The following is a 23,867-nucleotide window of genomic DNA, read 5'->3' on the forward strand; positions in this document are numbered from 1 at the left end:
CCGTGATTTTGGCGACTAGACGTCAGCAAGTCTGGCCATCTAAGGAAAATTGCCGTTTTGGTCGCTGTGGAAATACGACTTGTAGGTATTCGGCACCGCGATGTGCCCCCAGGCGATATTCGGCTTTTATAATAAATAGCTAGGGTTTTAGAGATATCAGGGAGAAACATATTGGAAGGCTTCCAGGGAACGTTAGTCCGTTTGGACTTGGTAAATATATATTTCTGCTCTGTTGTATAACCTTGATGTGATTGATGTGACTTTAAATATTTTAATACTGTATTATACCAATATTATTTAGACAGTGTTTCCGGTAACTGACGAAGTAAATTGTAGGCTTCACTGTTCTAAAAATATAAAGTTTAGCCGGTCATCCTAGAGGACCTAGGTAAACTGTATGTTATTGTCTTTATTGTGATAGGTACCAGTATTAATTCTGTATTATAAGGTTACTGAATGAGTAGTTAAGGGTTAATTAAAAATTAACCAAGTTAGGAATAGAGTTGTAATTCCTTTATTAATTAAGTTCCCCTGGAAGCGTTTCTCAATTATCACACGTGTGGGTGTTGTGTCACGGTGAAGTGATTAGAATATTGTGTAAACTAGACACCTAGTGATTAACTAATTAAGTGATTAGTTCTGGGTTGTTATTATATTATTGTTGTAAGTAATTAACTGCGGCAAATATATTTGTCCGCGTAAGGTTAATACAGATTCCAAAGTGTATTATGTTTTCTAGTGAACTAAACGTGCTATATTATATATACTTTATATAAGATCTTATCTCTGATCATACCTAGAGACGAGCCACGCGGGTATTGGACTGCCCGTTACAGAGAGATCTAATAGATATACAGTTAGGAGAGATATTTGGATAATCGTGTTTTATTCAGTTACGGATATTATAGGATCCCCGTGACATCTCTGCTGCTAAGATAAAATACAATGGACTATTTAAAAGGCAATGGAATAAAATGCATAATTTAGTCAGTTAAGCTAATTGTAGCGATATGCTTTAATTTCACACCGCTAATCGAATCTGTTGAAATTAACTTCATGAAACTGCACCTAACATAAATGTTTTTATCTGGTTATTTTTGTTAATATTACCCTTACGAGTATTCCAATTTGTTTAACTTTATTGATGATAGGTCGACGTTGCTGTTTCTATTTTTTTATACTACACGGCTGTGTACACTAACACACTCGAGGGAGCCACACACGTACACACACATACATACACACACGCGCACGCGCGCGCGCGCGCCACACACACATGCTTAATTTTTGGTCAGCTAATTAATTTTGCATTACATTAATGTTACAGCCCCACCAATTAAATAATTATAGATCCGCTAACCTATAACACACACACACACACACACACACACACACACACACACACACACACATTTTGGGTCTAAACATAAGTTCTTCTTTTTTTCCTTTTCTTTTTACTTTTTTCAAAACGCCTGTTATGGGTACGTTTAAATTTTAATTAATAAAGGCGGGACGTAGCCGAGAGGTAAAGTGCTTGCTTTATGCGTGGTCGGTCCTTTATGTGGGTCCTTTCAGAGGCGCATCTAGGGGGGGGGGGGGCAGGGGCCTGCCCCCCTACAGTTTGCGATAGTGTCGTTAAACAAAACATATTTTAACCTTTTTAAATGTACAATGGGAGGGATGTAGGACCAACGACAACACTTACCGGAAGACGCAGAAAAATCCATGTGTGTTGTTACTTCCGGTTTATATAAAAACTCGTTTATAACATTTTTGTTGGCGTGCATCGGTACAAAAACCAACAAAAATGTGGTTTGATGCAGCGGCAGAGGTGTTGGAGATGTTCAAGAGTAGTTTTCCTTTTTCTTTTCTGTTTTTCGTTCCAATTTTTATTCTGATTTCACCAGTTAGCCCAGCAAATGCAGCCCAAGAATTCACAGTTTTTAGAATGCAACAATTTGACCTCCAAGGATCATCTTATGGTAATAATTAGTTTACTAAGATGTTTACTTATCCATTAATTATTATGTTTAAAAAATGATAAAAAGGCATATATATTATATGGTCAAGTAGCACATTCTATTTACAGTATTCAGACGCATCGTCGCATGTGCAGGATTTTAGCATGGGGTGGGGTGGGGAGGGGGCCGTCTTGTCTTTCGTCAATGGATTTTTATAATCGATCATCGCATTACTAGAGCTAAACTGATCAGTTTTTTTTATTATAATTGATTATGGAATATCACTAAATACTGTACTTTCCTATCCACGATTTCTATATTTACCATTACATGTTATACATGTCTTGTAATTTGTACAGGTCTGTAAATACATTTATGGTGAATGTATGTATATAAAATAAATCTGTTTTTAAATTAATCTATTCAGGATGTCGTAACTCTCTCGTAAATATGGAGGTGCGTCCCATGGATGCCAAGATGTTGACAAGACGGTGTGTGGTGGCTCAGCTGCGCGAGGTGACGATGCCCAAGTTCCGAGACTTGTTGACACAGAACGCTGGAGCTCTGCTCATTCTCCTGCCCGAGATTCTTTCCGATCTCACAGACGAAGAGAAAAAGGTTTGTTAATCAACCCCTGCAATTGCCCACGGCAATCGGCAATGCTGTGGAGTTTGAAATTCTCCACAGCACTTTTTTTTTGCTTTGGACTATATTCATTTCTTTTTGTCAATGGCTTGTTGATTTTTTACTGTGGACATTTTCTTAATTGCAGGGGATGTTATTAATACATTTTAACACAGTTCTGAACTGTTAGTACTGATAATGTAAATACTGGGTTTCTGAAATGTTTAACAGTATAATTGATATTTAGTTGAACTTTTTCCCTCACCCAGAGCTAGTCCTGGGTGATTTAGTTGTATATTTAAATTTATGTGCAGAACTAGTCATACTATGTTTTGTGCAATTGATCCCAGTATAATTATGCTGAATCCTGTTGAATGTTTGTGGTTTTGTAGCATCTTCAGTCACTGGAGCGTGATCTCCTGTCAGAAGAGACGAGCTTGCCTGTCTACTTCCTGTACGAGACTCCGGTATTGAGGGATATCTACAACGATATCCAGCTAGGAGGCTCCGGGGACCAGGCACCAACAGCTTGGGAAGGTATGCAGACATCGTCTTCTGTGGGGTTTAAAATATAATTAGAAAATTTCTGCTGTTATATGATGAACTCTATTTTGGTTGAACAATATTTAAAAAAAAAACCCCACCTGAATGTTAATCTTATATAAATTTCACAAAATGATGTCATAATATAAAATGGGTTGTCATTACCGTATTTGACCGGAAATAAGCCCAGGGGGCCAAGACAACTCATTGTGAGCTTGGCATGGGGTGGGCTTATTCCCAGACAAGGGGCCAGTTTTGTTGAATTTTTTTTTAATAATAATAATTAAAATAAATAACAATATTTAAATGAACTAGGAGAAAAAACAAAAAACGTCCAGTAGCACATCTATTAATTAGTGTTCCATTTGTTATTAATAAATAATAATTGTTTATTAATTAAAAATTTTTTTTTTTTACTAGTATCTAATTATCAGAAACACACCTTCTATGTTACAATTACTTACCAGTGCTGTTTATTTACATCCAAAATTTAATGCTGAGAAGACTTAAAACAACAGCAATTAACAACAAACTCAATAGCCTATACACACGTTGCTGACACGGGCAGCTAGCTTACACTGCAAAGAATTGTCAATCTAAGGTCATTGTTCTTAGTCAATCAGAATACGGTATTTGCTTAATTAGCATTAACTGCGGACCCAGTGTGGTGGTAAAAATAGACACTGGTTTTTAGTTCATACTTGGCTTGGATACTTCAGAGAAATACTGCAGGCATGAAATTGAAAACAATGTTACACACTGTTATTGTTAGACTGCTAAATCTCACTGGTGGTAAAATATTGTGTTACATTTGTGTTTAATTATCTGCAGGAGGTATGACCTTTTAAATGAACTTTGAGCAAACTTGCAATTTCATGTTATTTATAAGGTGACGAAGTTGGGGGTGGGCTTATTTACGAACGAGGGCCTAATTTCTTAAATGCTATCAAAACGGAGGTGGGCTTATTCAAAGACATGGGCTTATTTCCGGTCAAATACAGTACATACTCTTAAAACAGGTCATGGAAAGGGTTTAGAAACACTTTTTAAAACACTCTTTTGCCAAATGCCCATTTAACTCTGCATTGTGTAAAGATATGGCGCTGATCACATATTACGGGTTTTTTCATTCAGATTATGTGTATTTTTAACTAAATAAGTTGTGTTTGTAATTATAAAAATTTATTTTAAAAGTTCTGAATTTTTAGATGTATAACCGTTATAAATTTAGTATAAAATTCCTTGGCTACACTGCAGTTTTATACATTTAATGACTGTTACTCATCGATTCCAAGGAATATATCTAGATTAGTTGTAGCTTATGTTTGAGACATGACAATCACTGAATAAACAATGTATTAGGGTGTTGTTAAACAACATTCCTTTACAGGTAATATATTTAGACTCCTAAAAAAAGGTTAAAAAAAAAAACAATCTGGAAAATTAACCAAAATAGTGCTTAAAAGTCTTGGAAAATGAAAATATTTGAAGTGTATGAACCCTGTGTAGTTCACCATATGGTTCATGTATTATTATGCTACATGCTGTGTTCTTATTTTGTTTCTGGGCTTTTTTCAGCTTTGCTTGGAGCTGCTACAGCGAATGGTTTCCAGATGTATGTCAATGGGCCGCAAGCCAAGTCTATGCCAGATTTTCAGATAGTCACTCTACAGGTAATAACATAAACTCAGTATTTAATATGATCGACAAAAAGCAGCAACACGTACATATTTAATTCAGGGCTCAAACTTAATGGCAGCACCAATGACAATTACTTTAGGTCTGGAGCTTTTCCAGTGGCAATTTTTGTTTATAAACATTATCGCTGGATAAATGTTTGAATTCCACAGGTCCTAATCTAGAATTGAAAAAGTAGAAGTGACTTCTCTCTTCCCAGAAGAAAGGGGAGAAGTTTCATAAAAAGGCTAAGTGAACATTTACTGGTACATTTCGTAATATTTCCATGTTTAAAAACAATTCAGAATTTTACATTCTGTTCTAATCTTAATATTTCCACATAAAATACTACTTCTGGTAATAAAATTTAAACAACAGAGTTGTATGTTTTATTAAAAATGTGATACTATTAAGTAGTACAAGTCCGATTCACGTTATTGGAGGATACAGTCTGGCACCAAAGTAAAAACACTGTCCGACATACAATGTGCCAAGTGAGCTTTGACAATAAACAAGTCAGGGTCTTGATGTCTATTGTGTGATTTCATTTGTGGAATCGGATTAGGTCCAGATTATTACGGCGACTTCGACCTGTCACTTCTGCTAATAACTTGGCGACTTGAGCTGACTTTCAGCGAAAAAACCCCACTGATTTCACTGGCAAGATTATGGCCTGCATCCCGTAGCCAGTGATTAAGTGATCAATGTTAGGGCTAGCTCTAGCATTTGCCAATTCGCCAATTGCTTATTTTGAAAGTAGTTGGCGAATTTTATTTTAAATTTGGCGAAATAATTCCGTGTAATAATTGACATTTAAAAAAAAAAAAAACTTGATTTCTGCATTTTTTAAAGTTTAAAAGACAATTTAGGGGAATGTTTTGCTTACCCAGCACTAGTTCTGAATGTACTCTAGTGGTGATGGTAAACGGTGTTCGACAAATGTTTGAGAAAGTCGTTAGCTCTCTCAGAAGTTTTGGTTACGGCTCTATGTATTGTACCTGGGCTATTTCTTGTTCCAACCAGTGCACCACGACTGGTATATCAAAGGCTGTGGTATGTGCTATCCTATCTTGTGGGATAGTCAGAGTATGACAAATATTTTGAAAATTCACTAGCCACAGGGCTAGTGGGTTTGTGAAAACCACTAGCCCACCACTATAAAGCACTAGCCCAAATTCCTGATCAATTATAACTGGATTTTTATATAATTTTTGTAACATTACACATTTACGAGTATAACAGTAAAATAAAACAAACACTTAAATCATGTTGTAACTTTCAGTTTTTTGTCGTGTCGTACGTTTTGTCTTTTGTCAAGTGTGATCCATCGTCATTGTCCCGTTTTCGTTTTTGCCCTTCCCCCAGGGAAAAATAATTGAGCAAACTCTTGGTTGGTATCTAAACACACTATCAAAATAATTAAATTTAAATGAGGGTACGACAGTGTGACACACGGTAATAGATGGATCAGTGTATTTGGTAGGCCTGGGAACTGGGAAACTCTATTAACGTGCCCCTATCCACAAGGGTTCAGGCACGTCCGCCCCGGATTCAGCCTCCGACTTCGCCAGTGACCGACTCCGGGGCGGGTTTGGTAGGCCAAGTTGGTTATATATTTAGGGCCTACTATTTATGTCGCCAGGAACGGTGATGCCAAATACAGGGCATTATTCCGTGTCAGACCGATATCAAAAGAATATAACGGCGACATCTAATCCGTTGTTAATTGAGGAACAAAAAAGGTATTATCTTGTATCGGCAGCTGTGACGTATTATCCAAACCGCTACACGTAATAGGCCAAGCCGAGTCATTGCATATGCGGTTACCATTAAAGTAAATTGTTTTCCTGATTGCCGATAACCACATGTTAGCGAAATGTTAAATTAGAAAACAATAGGTAAACAAGACAAACACTGAAATTCAAAGCATGGCTGGGGTTTATTTGATTGAGATTAACCTGTCGTCGCGATTGGCGATTTCCAAGTTCTTAGCCTAAAACATATGTGCAAGATTAACTACCACGTGACGTGTCTAACCAATCAAAACACGCATGTCATTAGACTTTATTTCCTGTGCCAGAAACTTGAAAGGGAAAGGTAAACAATGCATGCTGTAACTGTGACGATGTAGAGATAGCATGTTACTGCAGTTTGCAGACCTAGCTCAAGTGGATTATTATTATATACTGATTGCGTTGTTGATATTATTCGATGACAAACGTCACAATCAAATTTATTAAACGAAATTTCAGCCGAGAGAAAAAGAAAGAAAGAAAGAAAAAACCCACGATCGAGCGATGACAAGAGGAGGGGGGAAACCAGTAGCCCCTGCGGGCTACTGGTTTTGCGTTTCTCACTAGCCCGAACGTAAAAACCACTAGCCACGGGCGTCGGGCTAGCGGATTTGTCGAACTCTGGGATAGTGCATATAAAAGATTCCTGCTACTAATGGAAAAATGTACCAGGTAACCTCTCTTAAGATTATATGTCAAAATTACCAAATGTTTGACATCCAATAGCTGATGATTAATAAATCATTGTGCTCTAGTGGTGTCATTAAATATAACAAAGTTTAACTGTGTATTATACATTGTTGTAATGTAGTTGATAATTGCCACTAGCCCAGACCAAATATTCACAAGCTGGAGTTGTCGAACCCTGTTTTAAACAAAACAAACTGCATGGGTTCTAGATTATGGTAGCCCCACTCCCATGGTTAGTGATGTTCAATGTTTGGCTAGTAAATAACTACTATTGCCATGCCTGACGGAAAGTGAACAGAAAAAGAAAAAAAAAGTCAAATGTTGCAGTTAAGTCTGTTTTGTAAATTTGAATATCCTGCTCTCGCCCTACTCCCAATGTTAGTATTTTTAAGCTTTATCTCTCCCTCTTAAAAGTGACCTATCCAATTATTACTATTATTTAGTAAAATTGTTTTAACTTAAAAGTAAAGTAGGGCTAGTGAATTTTTTATCGTGGCTAGTAAATATTTAAAATCTCTGATCCCATGGCTAGTTGATTTTATAAACATTCAAGAAGCCCTGCAAACTGTAACTTGGTAGTATTTTAAACATTGTGTTTTTCTTTGTTTTCAGGGACACTTGTCGGGAAAGGGTATTGAAGAACAGCTGCCAACTGTGATTGTTGCTGCTCATTACGATGCATCAGGCATCGCTCCGGTTCGTACTTTTGTTTAAATAGCACCATTAAACTTCTGACTACTGGATTCAGTTTTGACAAAAACCACATTGTCAAATGTATAATTGTTACCCACATATTTTAACTTAATTTTTTTTTTATAAATACAGTCAAACCTGTCCTAGTGGCCACCTGTATTCAGCGGTCACTGCCTTAAGCAGCCACTTTTTTCCCTCCCAAATGATTTATACTGTAAATGCACTTGTAATAAGCGGTCACCTGTCTAACGCAGCCAGCGGCCACACAAATCGGATCCCAAATCGCTAAAGTACTTGTATTAAGCAGTCACACTGACTCACAGTAAATGTTTACTATTATATAAAAGGGATATTTAACAACAGTGATAAGGTGTAGAAAATAACCGATCTTCACACCTTCAGGAATACTAGTACCCACGACAACTAGTGCACAGTAACAACAATTCATAATTCGGCATATTTGCCATTACTTACTTCCGCATTCCTGTCGGCATCAAACAAACGTTTATAAACAGCAATTTACGTCATAAAATTTAGAGGAGGATGCATTTTGCTTCAGAAGAAGATTCAACATTGGTCTTTTAAAAATAAGTGCATTCAAATAAACAGAGAATGCAAATAGGCTCTTGGGGAATCCCCCGCCCCCAAATTTCTGACTGCTACGTGGTCGTTATTCTGCTACAAATGGATTTGGACAGTTGATACGAAGAGAAATGTGTCTTTTCCATAGTTTTACCATCTTTTTTGTCTTTCTTTTTCAGGGTATGTCATTCGGGGCTGATTCCAATGGCAGTGGCGTGATAGCGTTGATTGAACTGGCACGCTTGTTTTCAAAGCTGTACACCAACTCACGGACACATGCCAAGTATCCTTGCTCTGAAGCAATTGTTTGCTGATTTATATACCCATAATTTGCGGACTCAGAAGGTCTATAAAAAAACACATGCTTGGAAAATATCTTATATTGATTATTGGCTTTAAACACCAGGATTAGCTTATTAATTTCTCATTGGCTGTTGGGATGTTTGGACCAGTCTACTATCTTAAGGGGGGAATGCCATTAGTTTGAGGTCAGGTTAAGTATTCATGAAAAGTGAAAACGATCCAAGTTGTCTACAGTTATAGTTAACTGTTTTAAAATTAATATTTGGTGTCGCAAGTGCAATAGACTGCTTTATTAACATTATTTACAGTGCATATATTAAACAAAATTATATATATATATATATATATTTATCATATAATATCTTACATTTTCAGTGCAATCAAAGTATGTGATATTTTTCAGATCACATACTTTGAGAATTTGATAACTTTGCAAATTAGATGTAAATTAGTCGAGGTCTCGGCACTAGGTTTATTGACATTTAAGCAAACATACTTGAGTGACACTCCGTGATTGACGTATGCATTCATAGTCATCAAATAAAAACATTTCAATGGCAATTTGACACTGAAAGCTGTCCAGCGTTCAGAAAATAAAAAACGTTAGGCATAACTTTATTTTGATGTAAGGACATCCAAAATGACATCATTTCTATTCAAAAATACACCGCGCCACATATTCTTACGTCATTTGAATGGCGGACTGGAATTAAAGTTGTGTGTACAGTTAACAAAAATACATTGTATTAAGTTTGAGCTTATAAGATAAAGAGATTATTACCCTTGTGTATTTCGGTATCGTCAGTATCATATATTAGGAATAAAAATAATGTATTATGCTCGCCAGAGGCTCGCATAATACAATTTTTATTCCTAATATTGACGATACCGAAAAACACTTTGGTAATAACCTCTATATATTTATTTATTTCTGTTTTATCCATTCAACTGATTGGGTTTTTTCTAGTTACAACCAGTGCACCACAATTGGACAAAGGCCGTGGTGTGTGCTTTTCTGTCTGTGAGAAAGTGCATATAAGAGATCCTTTGATGCATTAGGGAAAATGTAGCAGGTTTCCTCTGATGACTATGTGTTAGAATTATCAAATGTTTGACATTCAGTAACCGATGATTGTGTGCCAGTGGTGTTGTTAAACAAAACAAACTTTAACTCTAAGAATAAGGGCATCTTAAAAGTATAATTTGTGTCTAGTTAACCTATAAAACACCTTTTTTTTAATTTTTAGTTTTATTAGTACATGTGTATCTGTTAAAAAATAAAAATAAATAATAATGATAATGATAACTGCTACAAGCACTTGTTCTCCTTTATCTTCCACCATAGATCTAATATTCAGTTTAAAAGCCTTTCCTAATTTTTATTCATGTAAAAAGAAAATGTATTTTCTTAATCAGTTCACAGATATAATTTAGTCTTTTTGCTGACGGGAGCTGGCAAGTTCAACTATCAGGGAACCAAAAAGTGGATCGAGGACAACTTTGAGAATCAGGGTAATGTGTGCTGAAAAGAAGGTTTATCAATGCCATATACATGTATAGAGTACATGTATAACTAATGAATAAAGATGAAACACTTTTCTTTTTTTTTAATTATAAGTTTTATACCCATATTAATGCACATAACATTCTTTAAAAAAGTGTAGTGTAAATTTTAAAACGTTACTGTAACAAATTACCATTATGTTTTTTATATTTAAGACCATTTCTGATTACTGTTCATATCATTATTCGCAGTGTGCAGATCTTGTATTTGAATAAAAGACAATTGGTTGATGTGTATATTAGAGGATAATAAACAAGTTACCAGTTATCATCAAATTTATGTCCCAAGTGAAATAATTTTAGGTTGTCAAGAGCTTTAGCGAGTGACAAATGAAAATTATTTCATGAGTGACATAAATTTGATAATAACTGGTACCGAGTTTGTTATTCTATTTATTACCTCAGCTATTGTTGCTCTAAAAGCCTTTATTTTGGACATGCATGCATGTACATGTAGTTTAATCATGTTCACTGATAATGTTCAAAAACAAAAGTTCTCTTTATTCTGTTAAAAACATATATAATGAATTGCATTAAAATGACATTTTGTTATAAATTTACATCCAAAATGGAGAACTCTTCAAACTACATGACGTCATTTTGTTTCTTTGCCAAATCGTAATGACGTTATATTTAGTACCGTGACACTGTAGTTTCATAAATTTGTATTATACACATACGTATTACCAGGATTTCTGCCAGAGTGTAAAATGGGTATGGCGCCATACCCAGATTTTTTTACAGATTTTATTTTTAAAGTTAACATTTTCATAAAATCAATTACTCTTATCATTACTGTATGATTTTTTTAACCCTAACCCTAAATTTAACCTGTTTTCTTTCTGTTGACTGTGGTTGCATTCAGTTCCATAGAGCCATACCCAAAAATTTCTTTCTGGCAGAAACACTGATTACACATACAAACCCTGAGTGAGTGCTCCGCAAGGCTCAATGGGTAGGTGTAAAGCACTTGCACCGACCAGTGATCCATAACTGGTTCAACAAAGGCCATGGTTTGTGTTATCCTGCCTGTGGGAAGCGCAAATAAAAGATCCCTTGCTGCTAGTTGGAAAGAGTAGCCCATGTAGTGGCGACAGCGGGTTTCCTCTCAACATCTGTGGTCCTTAACCATATGTCTGACGCCATATAACCGTAAATAAAATGTGTTGAGTGTGTCGTTAAATAAAACATTTCTTTCTTTTTTTCACAGGTTTCTGAAAATTGTGAGAATAATCGTTTCGTTCGCATGTCATTCATGCAAATCTAGTTTAGCATAACATTTTTCGTTTGCGCATTAAATTAACTGAATGTAGCTCTGTTACAGAAAGCAGCCTGATGTTGGACGTGGCGTATGTCTTGTGTCTGGACACCATTGGTTCCACAGACCAGCTGCGACTCCATGTCTCTAAGCCACCCAAGGAAGAGAGTGCTGGTGGGATATTCCTAAAGGTGGGTCACAATTTTAAGGTTTTACATAATATATTTATCAATTGTTACTTAAAGGAGCGAAAAAGTCTTGTCAAATTTCTGCCGCTTATATTCTAAAGAGGTAAAGTAGGTGGGATGCAGGAGTCCACTACAATAAATGTTTGTTTTGTTTAACAACACCACTAGAGCAAATTGATTTATTAAGCACTGGCTATTGGATATCAAACATTTGGTAATTTTAACATAAAGCTAAAGATCACTGTTCTCAAATGGTTGTATGTAAGCAATCACATGAAGCTTCAAACTGGTTTTTGTTTTTTGTTTTTTTTAAATATTATTTTACGGTGATCTCTTTGCTGCTCACTTAAAACTGTCCAGTCTAGTGTGGAGGGGGGAGCACAAGTGACCATCCGCTTTTCCTGGAAAAGACTATAGTTTAAGACATTTTATAACTAGTGGAGGAAGAATGTGATTACAGAAATGAGTAAATACATGATATAACTATGTACAATTATTTTTTGTTTATTTTCTTCTAGCACTTGGAGGAAATAACCAAATCTCACAGAAATGAGTATATACATGATATGACTACGTAAAATTATTTTCTGTTTATTTTCTTCTAGCACTTGGAGGAAATAACCAAATCTCACAGAAATGAGTATATACATGATATGACTACGTAAAATTATTTTCTGTTTATTTTCTTCTAGCACTTGGAGGAAATAAGCAAATCTCACAGAAATGAGTATATACATGATATGACTACGTAAAATTATTTTCTGTTTATTTTCTTCTAGCACTTGGAGGAAATAACCAAATCTCACAGAAATGAGTATATACATGATATGACTACGTAAAATTATTTTCTGTTTATTTTCTTCTAGCACTTGGAGGAAATAACCAAATCTCACAGAAATGAGTATATACATGATATGACTACGTAAAATTATTTTCTGTTTATTTTCTTCTAGCACTTGGAGGAAATAACCAAATCTCACAGAAATGAGTATATACATGATATGACTACGTACAATTATTTTCTGTTTATTTTCTTCTAGCACTTGGAGGAAATAACCAAATCTCACTTCCCGGAGGTGGAGTTTAAACTCGTGCACAAGAAGATCAATCTTGCTGATGAGATGTTGGCGTGGGAACACGAGCGATTCAGCATCAAGCGACTTCCGGCCTTCACTCTGTCCAGACTGGACACCCACAAGTCTCCGGAGCGAGCATCCATACTCGATACCAAGTTAGTCATCTTTCATCATACGGTGATAGAAGGAAATTTTTTATTTAACGAAGCACTCAAAGATTTTATTTACAGTTATATGGCGTCAGACATATCGTTTTAGGACCACACAGATATAGAGAGAGGAAACCCACTGTCACCACTTCATGAGCTACTCTTTTCGATTAACAGCAAGGGATCTTTTATATGCACCATCCCACAGACAGGGTAGTACATACCACAGCCTTTGATATACCAGTTGTGGTGCATTGGCTGGAACAAGAAATAGCCCAATGGGCCCACGGACAGGGATCAATCCCACACCAATTGTGCATCAAGCGAGCACCCTACCACCCCCTTGATGCAGTGAAGCTGTCGTCTTTGAAATCATAAATTTTGGGGGAAATCGGAAAACATTACTTAAAACATAATAAATAAATATATTATTTTGTAGGTATAAATGTGCTCCGATAATAGTACAAGTTCTGAGTAGTAATATTTTTTTATGTTTGTTTTTTTAAATGGGGGAATCAAAATAGATATGGGTTTATTATTAAATGTCTTAACATTTTGTTTTGAATCAAGTAGTAGAGAAATAAAATTAGTTAAAGTAATAAAACCAAATGGTTATATACACATCAGCAAGAAGTAGTATGGCACTGCAACAAAATGAATCTCCCTGTCATATCTATTTCTTTATATGATATTTTCCTGCCTGGTTTTCAATTTAATGTGTTGCACTTATTTTACAGAGAACAAGTTAGTTTGCCGAAACTGAGAAGGAACATTCAGATTTTGGCTGAAACGATGGCCCGACACATCTACAACTTGTCAACACAAGGCACATTCAAGCTTTTCACAGAGGGTCTGGTCAGTATTTAAAACAGGGTTCTTGGAGTATTCAGTTTCATCATAGCAAGCCGACCTCGACTTGAAAAACAGTTACGGGGAGTGATGAATTTCTCCCCTAACGTAGATTATGGAGCCATTTAAGATATTACCATATTGATACATATAGAATACTAAACAAATACCCCATGTGAGACCGCTTATATTACAATGAGTCTGTTTTTAATTATATATCATGAGCAAAACTGAGTGATATACAATTAAAAACACACAGGAACAAGTATAGTGTTTTATTTTTTACACCATACATCAAGGGAAAAAATAGCACATAAAGACTTCCAAAATAACTAAACAAGACACAAAAATGCACAGATTAAAGACTGGTGTGAAAAAGACGTCATATTGTGGTCGCTTTCATTTAGCTATTTATCAATGTAACTTTGCATTTCTACGCCACACATCTATCAATGAATTTTACATAAACAGTATTATACACATATTCAAGGCTAAACTAAATTTAGCTCAGTAGGTTGAGTGGTCGCCTGAGGTGCTTGCATCTTAGGATTGAACCACCTCAGTGGAGCCTTTCAACTGATTGGGTTTTTTCTCATTCCAACCAGTGCATCATAACTGGTCAAAGGCCATGGAATGTGCTTTTCTGTCTGTGGGATGGTGCATATAAAAGATCCCTTGCTACAAATGAAAAAATGTAGCGGGTTTCCTCTGATGAGTCAGAATTACCAAATGTTTGACGTCCAGTAGCCGATGATTAATTAATGAATGTGCTTTAGCAGTGTCATTAAACAAAACAAACTTTACCCCAGGTGGCATAATATCCGTGGTCCAGCTCAGTCTGGTTGTATTATTTGCATGACATCTACATGTAAATATTGAGGTCTGACCATCAAAACTGGATGTGACCAAAGTTATTGTTTTCAGCTTAACAATTTCTAATTAATTTGTTTTTGTAATTGTTCTTGTTCTGGAAATTATATTTTGGTGGATTTATTAGAAAATCAGTCTGTTAGATTCAACTTTTATCTATCTATCTCTCTCTGTCTCTGTCTGTCTGTTTTATTTATTTATTTGTTATTTGGAAAGGAAATAATTGAGTCCTCTCAGACAGCATGGCTCGAGTTTTTGACAAATCAGTCGATGGCAGCTTCTCTGTTACCAAAAACCAGTCCGATCCTGGCTACTCTGGAAGAGTCGATGTCGCACTATCTGAAGGATGTTAAAAAGACAACTCTCAAAGCAGACAAGAGGTACTGCAGGGCTTTCTACCTAGACATTTATCAGTGATTGAATTAACATGTGGTAAATATGTTGTTGGAGTGCTAAATGGGAAATCTTTCTTGATGCATGATCAGAGCTTCTGGATTATGGTAGCCCCACTTCCATGACTAGTGATATTCAATGTTGGGCTAGTAAATAACTACAACTGCCATGCCAGATGGCTAGTGAAAAAAAAAAGTCAAATGTTGCAGTTAAGTCTCTATTTTGTAAATATGAATATCCTGCCTCCACCCCAATCCCCAATGTTAGTGTTTTTATGCTCTGTCTCCCTCTTTAGGTGACATCTGATTATTACTATTATTTAGTAAAATTGTATTAACCTAAAGTAAAGTAGGGCTAGTGAATTTTTCATTGTGGCTAGTATTTTAAAAATCACTGATCCCATGGCTAGTGGATTTTCAAAAAATTCTAGAAGTCCTGTGCATGAATTTATTAAACTGACATAGCTAAACATAGGGCTCGAACGTAACGATGGCGCCATAGTAGCAATATAATTTGCTATTGGTCAGGGGCTTCACCGATGGCATTTTTTTGTCGACAAATAAAACTTTTGCCGTTAGTTGAAGGGACTATTTTTGGTTTTTATATTTTTGCAAATGTTACCAATTTAAGATTGCAATCAGTGAAGCATTATACCTATGGCAAAAACATTTCAAAATTGCTGGAGGTATCAAATTGTTAAATTCGAGTTCAAGCCCTGTAAATGGTCACCAAATATTGTTGGGGAGGAGGAGGTCATGATTAAGTTGAAATCATAAAAATTATTTAATGTAGATATTTTGGGACACATTCTTATTATACAAGTTTCTGATCCAAAGTCTGGTATTTGCGGAAGCATGGAATCTTGTTAACATTCAGCATTATCATTGGTGTTCAGCAGCAATAGTGCTGGTCAGAACTTTAATGTGCAGGTCAGGCCGAACCGTGAGTGGACAGAACCCTGACTCAGTGGATAGTGGGGGGGCTGGTAGCTGGAGTTTCGTTATGAGAGTTGTAGATACTTTGGTATAGAGGCAGGCTGTATTGTAGCTCAGTGGCAGAGACAACAGGTCATAGGGTCAGTCCCCCTCACAGGATGCTGTAATATTCAGTTTTCATTTTGTAATACTTGAATAAAATTACATTGATCCTAAGTTTGTAATTTTTTAATATAACAGTCCTCTTGATTACAAGTTCTGTAGCTAGAAGGTTGAAACTGAACAATTTTGGGTCAATTTTTTTTCTGTAACATTCCTCATGCACTAGATTTTTATAGATTTACATTTCTTCTTTTTGTCTTTTTTTTTAGAGACCCAGAATTTATGTTCTATGATGGAGCTATATACACAATGACGTCTTACAAGTAAGTATTTTGTCTGTTACATATTACTGATTACAGTATTTGACCGGAAATAAGCCCAGGGGGCCAAGACAACTCATTGTGAGCTTGGCATGGGGTGGGCTTATTCCCAGACAAGGGGCCAGTTTTGTTGAACATTTTTTAAATAATAATAATTAAAATAAATAACAATACTTAAATGAACTAGAAAGAAAACAAAAAACATTCAGTAGCACATCTAATGATCTATTAATTAGTGTTCCATTTGTTACTAATAAATAATAATTGTTTATTAATTAAATTGTGGTTTTTTCACTAGTATCTAATTATCAGAAACACACCTTCTATGTTACAATTACTTACCAGCGCTGTTTATTTACATCCAAAATTTAATGCTGAGAAGACTTAAAACAACAGCAATTAACAACAAACTCAATAGCCTATACACACGTTTCTGACACAGGCTGCCAGCTTACACTACAAAGAATTGTCAATCTAAGGTCATTGTTCTTAGCCAATCAGAATAAGGTATTTGCTTAATTAGCATTAACTGCGGACCCAGCGTGGTGGTAAAAATAGACATTGGTTTTTAGTTTATACTTGGGCTTGGATACTTAAGAGAAATACTGCAGGCATTAAATTGAAAACAATGTTACACACTGTTATTGTTAGACTGCAAAATCTCACTGGTGGTAAAATATTATGTTACATTTGTGTTTAATTATCGGCAGGAGGTATGACCTTTTAAAAGAACTTTGAGCAAACTTGCAATTTCTTGTTATTTATAAGGTGACGAAGTTGGGGGTGGGCTTATTTACGAATGAGGGCCTAATTTCTTAAATGCTATCAAAACGGAGGGGGGGCTTATTCAAAGACATGAGCTTATTTCCGGTCAAATACGGTAGTTTGTCATACCCAGTACCATAAATAATAGAGTTGTCATTAAAATGTACAAGACTGCAAAATGTTTAAATGGACTGATTTACAGTTCATTTAGTGGCTTTTAGACAATGGAATGAATACAATACAAAATGCTCTGATTGGCAGACCAATAACTAATCTGTACAATGGAAACTGATCATATTCTGTGATATTTGACCAGTCACGCACAGAATCCCATATCGGGCCTAGATTTTGTCAAATTATCTATTAAACTTCGAAAATAGTAAAATTTTACCAATTATTATTACGAAATATTACATGAAATTATTTGGGTAAACTTCGAAAATGGCAAAACATTTACAGTTATTTTCCAACAAAATATCATGACATGAAATTATTTTGCCAAACTGTTTATAAATTTTGCAAGGGGTTGGATGTAGCCCAGTGCTTACCTGTTGCGCGGTCGGTTTGGGATTGATCCCTGTTAGTGGGACCGGGATTGATCCCTGTTAGTGGGACCATTGGGCTATTTCTTGTTCAAGCCAGTGCACGACAAGTGGTATGTGCTGTCCTGTGTGGGATGGTGCATATAAAAGATCCATTGCTGCTAATCAAAAAGAGTAGCCCATGAAGTGGCGACAGCTGTTTTCCTCTCTCAATATCTGTGTGGTCCTTAACCATATGTCTGACGCCATATAACTGTAGATAAAATGTGTTGAGTGCATCGTAACATAAAACATTTCTTTTTTTTTATATCTCAAAATAAAATTAATGTTTTTTAAACTAAACTAAAATTTGCAATTGGCAAATTTGGTGAGCCAGCCCGGTTTCGTTTCTTGTTCCCTTACTTTTCACATTACTGTACTACCTTCCAGATTTTTTGTCCAATGTCAGTTTTATTCCTTTAATGTGACAGAACAGTAAAAGCAAACATACTTTCCTTATGTGTTTTTGTGTTTTGCTAATACTACCTGTCAGATTGTGAAAAGTTCTTAGATGGGTAATTTTATTTTTGCAGCGTGAAGCCCGCTGTGTTTGACCTGTTCCTCGCCAGCGGTATTGCAGTGTATCTAGCTGTCATCTACCTCATGGCACAGGTGAGTCCACGGATTGAAGTAAAATAAAATCATCTTGGTTTTGAGAACATGTTTACAGGGCTGCCAACCATTACGATTTATGCGGAATCATTACGATTTTCCATCTCTTATTACACCATTACGCCTGTAATCTGAAAGATTACGGCAAATCCGCGTTTTCCTGGGGGTTTTGGGTTTTTTTTGTTGTAATAACCTACCACCCCTATGAATCACATAAATTGGACTCGACCAACTAGCCGCAAATGCGCACGGAAGTTATTTTGCGTGCGCAACGCACTTCGGGATAGACGTAGCTTGTGAAACGACGCCATTTTGTCAAGATGTCGAAAAAACGCGAACGATCAAAGCCATATGAACTTTGCAAAGCTCAGAAAAAGCCAAAAGTAGTACAGAAGTATAAACAGGACTACAGCAATGAGTGGCCTGTTTTGAAGGCCAGTTCTGTTAGTAATACTAGTGCATTTTGCACTTTATGTCGTGTTGATTTTTCTGTTGCCCATGGCAGGAAAAATTATTGCCAAAGGCACATCAAAACAAAGAAACACCAGGACATTGTTGAGGCCAGCGATAAAACAATTTATAAACAAATATCTGGATATTTTACACAACAAAAGGGTTTATACGATGGTCACAATTCACGCGAAAATGATTACTCGTTCCCGTTTTTAAATGTTGGCAGCTATGCGTTTATATGATTGCTGTTCAGAATACTGTGTATTATGCTATCTGGATATGTGGTTCCAGGTTATAATTTTAATTTCTTACACACCGGTTGGTGAGAACATCATAATTGTTCATGATATCACACAGCAATAATACATGTGTTTTATCAATTTAAAGACATGATTGTCTGCTCCTGTGTGATGACATGGTAGCCACAGCCATGCCATCCAGTGAAATAAGCTTTTCTCTCTTTCTCGTCTATCTCTCTGTCTGTCTGTCTCTCTCTCTCTCTCTCTCTCTCTCTCTCTCTCTCTCTCTCTCTCTCTCTCTCTCTCTCTCTCTCTCTCTCTCTCTCTCTCTCTCTCTTCCTTACATGTCATGATGTCAGTAAGATACTATTTATTACACAGTTATCATAGATTTATTTGCATTTTTTCGTACTTAAACTTACAATTTGAACTGTTTCTTTTCTTGTTTTTCTGCAGAATTTTTATTTAGTGTATGGAGGTTTGAGAAAGTTGATGGGCCCAGTGAAGAGTAAAGCCAGCTAATCCAAGGTTAGTTTCTTTCTATCTGTTTTCCTTTCTTCCTTATTATTTTTTCTTAAATATTTATTGTTCAAGGTTAGTGTTGGTGTGTCATGGACAGTCCTGTTTCAAGGATAGATCCAGAATGTTTTGTAGAGATTGTCCTACATGCAACTACTTGTATAAAAATTGTATATTGTGAGTGCACGTTAAAATAAGTGTATAAGAGAGTATTTTTTCTTCTTCTTTTTTTGCTGACTTGCAGATTAGGAGACTGGGTAGAAGGATGTTAAAAAAAATTACTATACTGTAATAGGATGTGGCTCAGTGGTAGAGCACTGGCCTGAGATTTGATTGGTCGTAGGATCAATCCCCCCTTGAGGAACTTGGATTTTCCCTTCATCCTGAGAAGTCCCCAGAAACCATAGTATGTATTGTCTATAGGACATTGTGTATAAAGATTCCTTTGCTGCTTTTTGGTATGAGTAGCCATGTGGCAGCAGTGAGCTTCTCCTCGCTGTTTAGACCAAGTTGGCCGAGTGGTAACAGATACAGGCTGTCAAATGCCATGACAATCAGTGCAGTAGGTTCAAATCCTGCCATTGACACTGTGCAGAGATACAATGAAACAAATGTTCCCTCATTTGTGTTAACCCATTCACCCATCCAACAGCCGATGATTAATAAATCAATGTGCTCTAGTGGTGTTGTTAAACAAAACAAACATTGCACTATACTGTCACAGGCTGGAAAGGGTTAATCCTTGTATAAATATTAATTTAAAACTACATTCCCTGGAATATTTGTATTATTTAAGCATATAGAACAGAAAATCCAATTACGTTTGGTGCATATATGACGCCACACTCCGCATTGGTTTCACTACGCTGGCTTATCCAGGTCAAAAACAAAGCCAGTATTTTGAAAGTGGGACACTTTTGACGGGCTCGTACCGATCTCGGTTTTCATTGGCTTATCACAAATATAGAATTCCCCAACAAGAGATCACGTGAGATTTCGCAATTTTTGAACAAATTTAACTGTCTTGATTGAGAGGTCGTTTCATATCTCCAAAACATATTTATATCCATAGAGGTATGGTACAACGCCTTTCCAGGGGTCGGTGAGTGGGAGATTTGCCTTGAAATTTTGACAGTGGCCAGCTGTTGGCATACACGTTACATGTAAGGGGGTGTTACTAATTACGTAACGCTCTGGGGTAGAGGAAGAGGGTACTGTGTTCGATTTACGTAACATTTTTCAAGACTATATGTTATTTTTAGTCATTACTTAGACCTAAAAACATGTTTTTTGGAAATGCGCGGTCAGTCTAGGATCGATCCCCATCGGCGGGTATACAAAAGACCATGGTATGTGATATCCTGTCTGAAACGATCCCTTGCTAAAAAAAAAATGTAGCGGGTTTCCAAGGTGCGTGTGCAGGGATTTCAGCGGGGTTGGGATTATAGACTGTGTTGAGCGAAGTTTATATGGGGCCATGCTTCCCCAAAAAATACATTTCAATTTTTTTAAAGCTTGGGCAAGTGAGGGTTTCGACCTCCAATACTCTCCCCCTGCACATGCACCCGATTCCTCTCTAAGATTATATGTCAAAATTACCAAATGTTAGACATCCAACAGCAGATGGAAGGAAGGATAGGACATGTTTTATTTAATGACGCACTCAACACATTTTATTTACGGTTGTATGGGGTCGGATGATTATTAAATCAATATGCTTTATCTTTGATGTCGTTAACCCCTCCCCCCAACTTTACTCTTTCCAAACGAAATAATATTTATTTGAATTTGTCAATTTTAACGCGTCTACTTTAGTATATTTTATTTTAAAAATATATACATAATTAATGTGTTACTAGTATACAAACTAAACTTTGAAAGTTCTACTAACACTTTATAAAATATCAATTCAGAAATAGGAAGGTACGACTGTCGATAATACATTGTCAAGATCAAACCGTTTTAACTAAAGACTAGTACGGTATCCTCAACCAAAAGTTCTTCATACAGCGCAAGATTTCTCTTTTAATTTTTTGAGACGAACCCTACAATTTGAAATTGGCAAACGCACATGTTAACTTAAACTGACAACATGCTAGCGTTTGTGCTTTGCAGAGCTATGGTGGCACAGGTGACGAATCGAACGTATACTTTTGACGATCTCCGTTCATAGCGAACACACATGAGTTTTTTAAAAGTGCATTTGAGCTTGTATTTCATATTTGTACATGATGTTATAATATGGTAACCAGAGAATGTAACTTCACGTACATTGCTGACATAACAGGATGCTGTGAGCTGCTATTACTGTGACGTGATGAAAAGGGTCAATCTGTGATGTTAGTCCAGCACAGACATGAAAATATGAATGAATGCATGTTTAACAACACCCCAGCACACAAAATACCTCGGCTATTGGGTGTCAAACTAAGGTAAATGCATAAATGAATTCATAATCAACAAGAGCGGGATGTAGCCAGTGGTAAAGCACTCGCTTGATGTGCAGTAGGTTTGGGATCGATCCCCATCAGTGGACCCATTGGGCTATTTCTCGTTCCAGCCAATGCACCACGATTGGTACATCGATGGCCGTGGTATGTGCTATCCTGTCTATGGGATAGTGCATATAAAATATCCCTTGCTGCTAATTGAAAAGAGTAGCTCATAAAGTGGCGACAGCGCGTTTCCTCTGTGTGTCCGATGCCATATAACCGTAAATAAAATGTGTTGAGTACATCGTTAAATAAAACATTTCCTTCCTTCGTAATTAACATCAAATTAATTCAAGGAAGAACGAAAACATTAATGCCTTGGAAGTATTATTGCTTTATTGCTGTTATTAATAAATGTTTTTACTATTTCAGGATCAAAGTAAGACTACAATAAGAAGCAGTGACACAGAAGTGTTTTGTATGATGAGTGAAAGACGCCACACAGATACCTAGTTCATTTCCCGTCGGTATTCTGCCAGATACTGAAAAAATGTTCAACTAAAACAAAACAATACTGTGTGGTGTGTGGAGATTTTTATACTTTTAGATTTTCCCATGTGCCCGTCATAATGCACTGACACTGCCCACCATCCATTGGATGGATATTGATGGGAATGTTTGCAAATAGAAACACTTACCCGCCAATTATTTATCTTGTGTTTGATGAATTCCACAATGCTTGGTTTAAAAAAAAATGCATATCTCATTTACAAGACGTGTGTGTAGACGTGACTTATCTTAAGACTGTTCATAAAATGATCACTAGGTTGCACTGGTTATAGGTGTAATGATATGGCAATACATTGCATCGACTTAGGGGCAGCTGTATCGCAATTCATAGGATTCATTTTCATTTATTTATTTATAATTAAATTTCCGTTATATTCATAAAAATTTAGTGTCATCACGTTGGTCCAGCCATAACAATGCAAGTTTGTTAATTCCTCATATGTGATGACCTCACTTTATATTGATGCGCTTGTCTTACTGAGCTTTTTATGTTTCACAACTAAAAAATTGAAAATAAAATGTGAACTTTTAGTGTTATTATTAGTAAGTATGTTTGAAATTTAATTAGAAGTTTTGTCTACTATTCCGTTTACGTTCATATGGGTATAAAAAAAAAAAAAAGCACATCCGCAAATTTACATGAGAACAGCTTCGCGGATTGACACAGTTTGCAGATAATTTTGTTTAATCCATATCCCGATGAACATAATAGAAATAACAGACAATCCATACTTAATTCATGATGTATGCGAATCAGATTGAATTACTGAACTAAAAATAAATTATTGTCTATGTTTTAAGGAATCTAAATAAATAACAACAGTAATTCAGTTTGATTCGCATACATCATAATTAATATAGTTTGTAGAGCACATTGGAAGTCAAAACATTCACACAGTTTGTAGATAATTTTGCTTAATCCATATCCCAATGAACGTAAAAGAAATAACAGACAATCCATACTTAATTTTCGTGCTTATATCCAATTAAGGTTCAAAGACACTGTTCTGGGCACATACCTCAGCTGTCCGGACTGTCTATCCAGGACAGTGGATTAGTTGCTAGTGAAAAAAAAGTTGGTATAGAGGCCTTACGCATTGAATTAATAAACACAACAATGGATGGGA

The 23,867-nt window shown here is 36.0% G+C and overlaps 1 protein-coding gene across 1 annotated transcript; it reads left to right on the plus strand.

Annotated features, from left to right (window-relative positions):
• The first annotated feature begins 1,726 nt into the window (after positions 1-1,726).
• On the plus strand, positions 1,727-23,271 carry LOC121380489 (nicalin-1-like). The gene is made up of 15 exons (XM_041509318.1): positions 1,727-1,982; positions 2,389-2,579; positions 2,978-3,122; positions 4,707-4,801; positions 7,901-7,984; positions 8,743-8,846; positions 10,290-10,378; positions 11,754-11,878; positions 12,916-13,106; positions 13,838-13,955; positions 15,036-15,199; positions 16,519-16,572; positions 18,449-18,527; positions 19,676-19,747; positions 22,603-23,271. Exons 1-14 carry the CDS (start codon positions 1,808-1,810, stop codon positions 19,739-19,741), a joined length of 1,680 nt encoding a protein of 559 aa, XP_041365252.1. The 5' UTR covers positions 1,727-1,807; the 3' UTR covers positions 19,742-19,747; positions 22,603-23,271.
• Positions 23,272-23,867: the final 596 nt, after the last annotated feature.

Source organism: Gigantopelta aegis, chromosome 2, assembly GCF_016097555.1.
Source record: "Gigantopelta aegis isolate Gae_Host chromosome 2, Gae_host_genome, whole genome shotgun sequence".
In the NCBI taxonomy this organism is placed as follows: Eukaryota; Metazoa; Mollusca; class Gastropoda; order Neomphalida; family Peltospiridae; genus Gigantopelta; species Gigantopelta aegis.

Excerpts from the sequence above, each read along its gene's own strand:
- LOC121380489 (XM_041509318.1), top strand. The coding sequence starts at position 1,808 with ATGTGGTTTGATGCAGCGGCAGAGGTGTTGGAGATGTTCAAGAGTAGT. Across the intron at positions 3,123-4,706 it reads GGCACCAACAGCTTGGGAAG|CTTTGCTTGGAGCTGCTACA; the intron begins GTATGCAGACAT and ends GGCTTTTTTCAG. Across the intron at positions 18,528-19,675 it reads TCATCTACCTCATGGCACAG|AATTTTTATTTAGTGTATGG; the intron begins GTGAGTCCACGG and ends GTTTTTCTGCAG.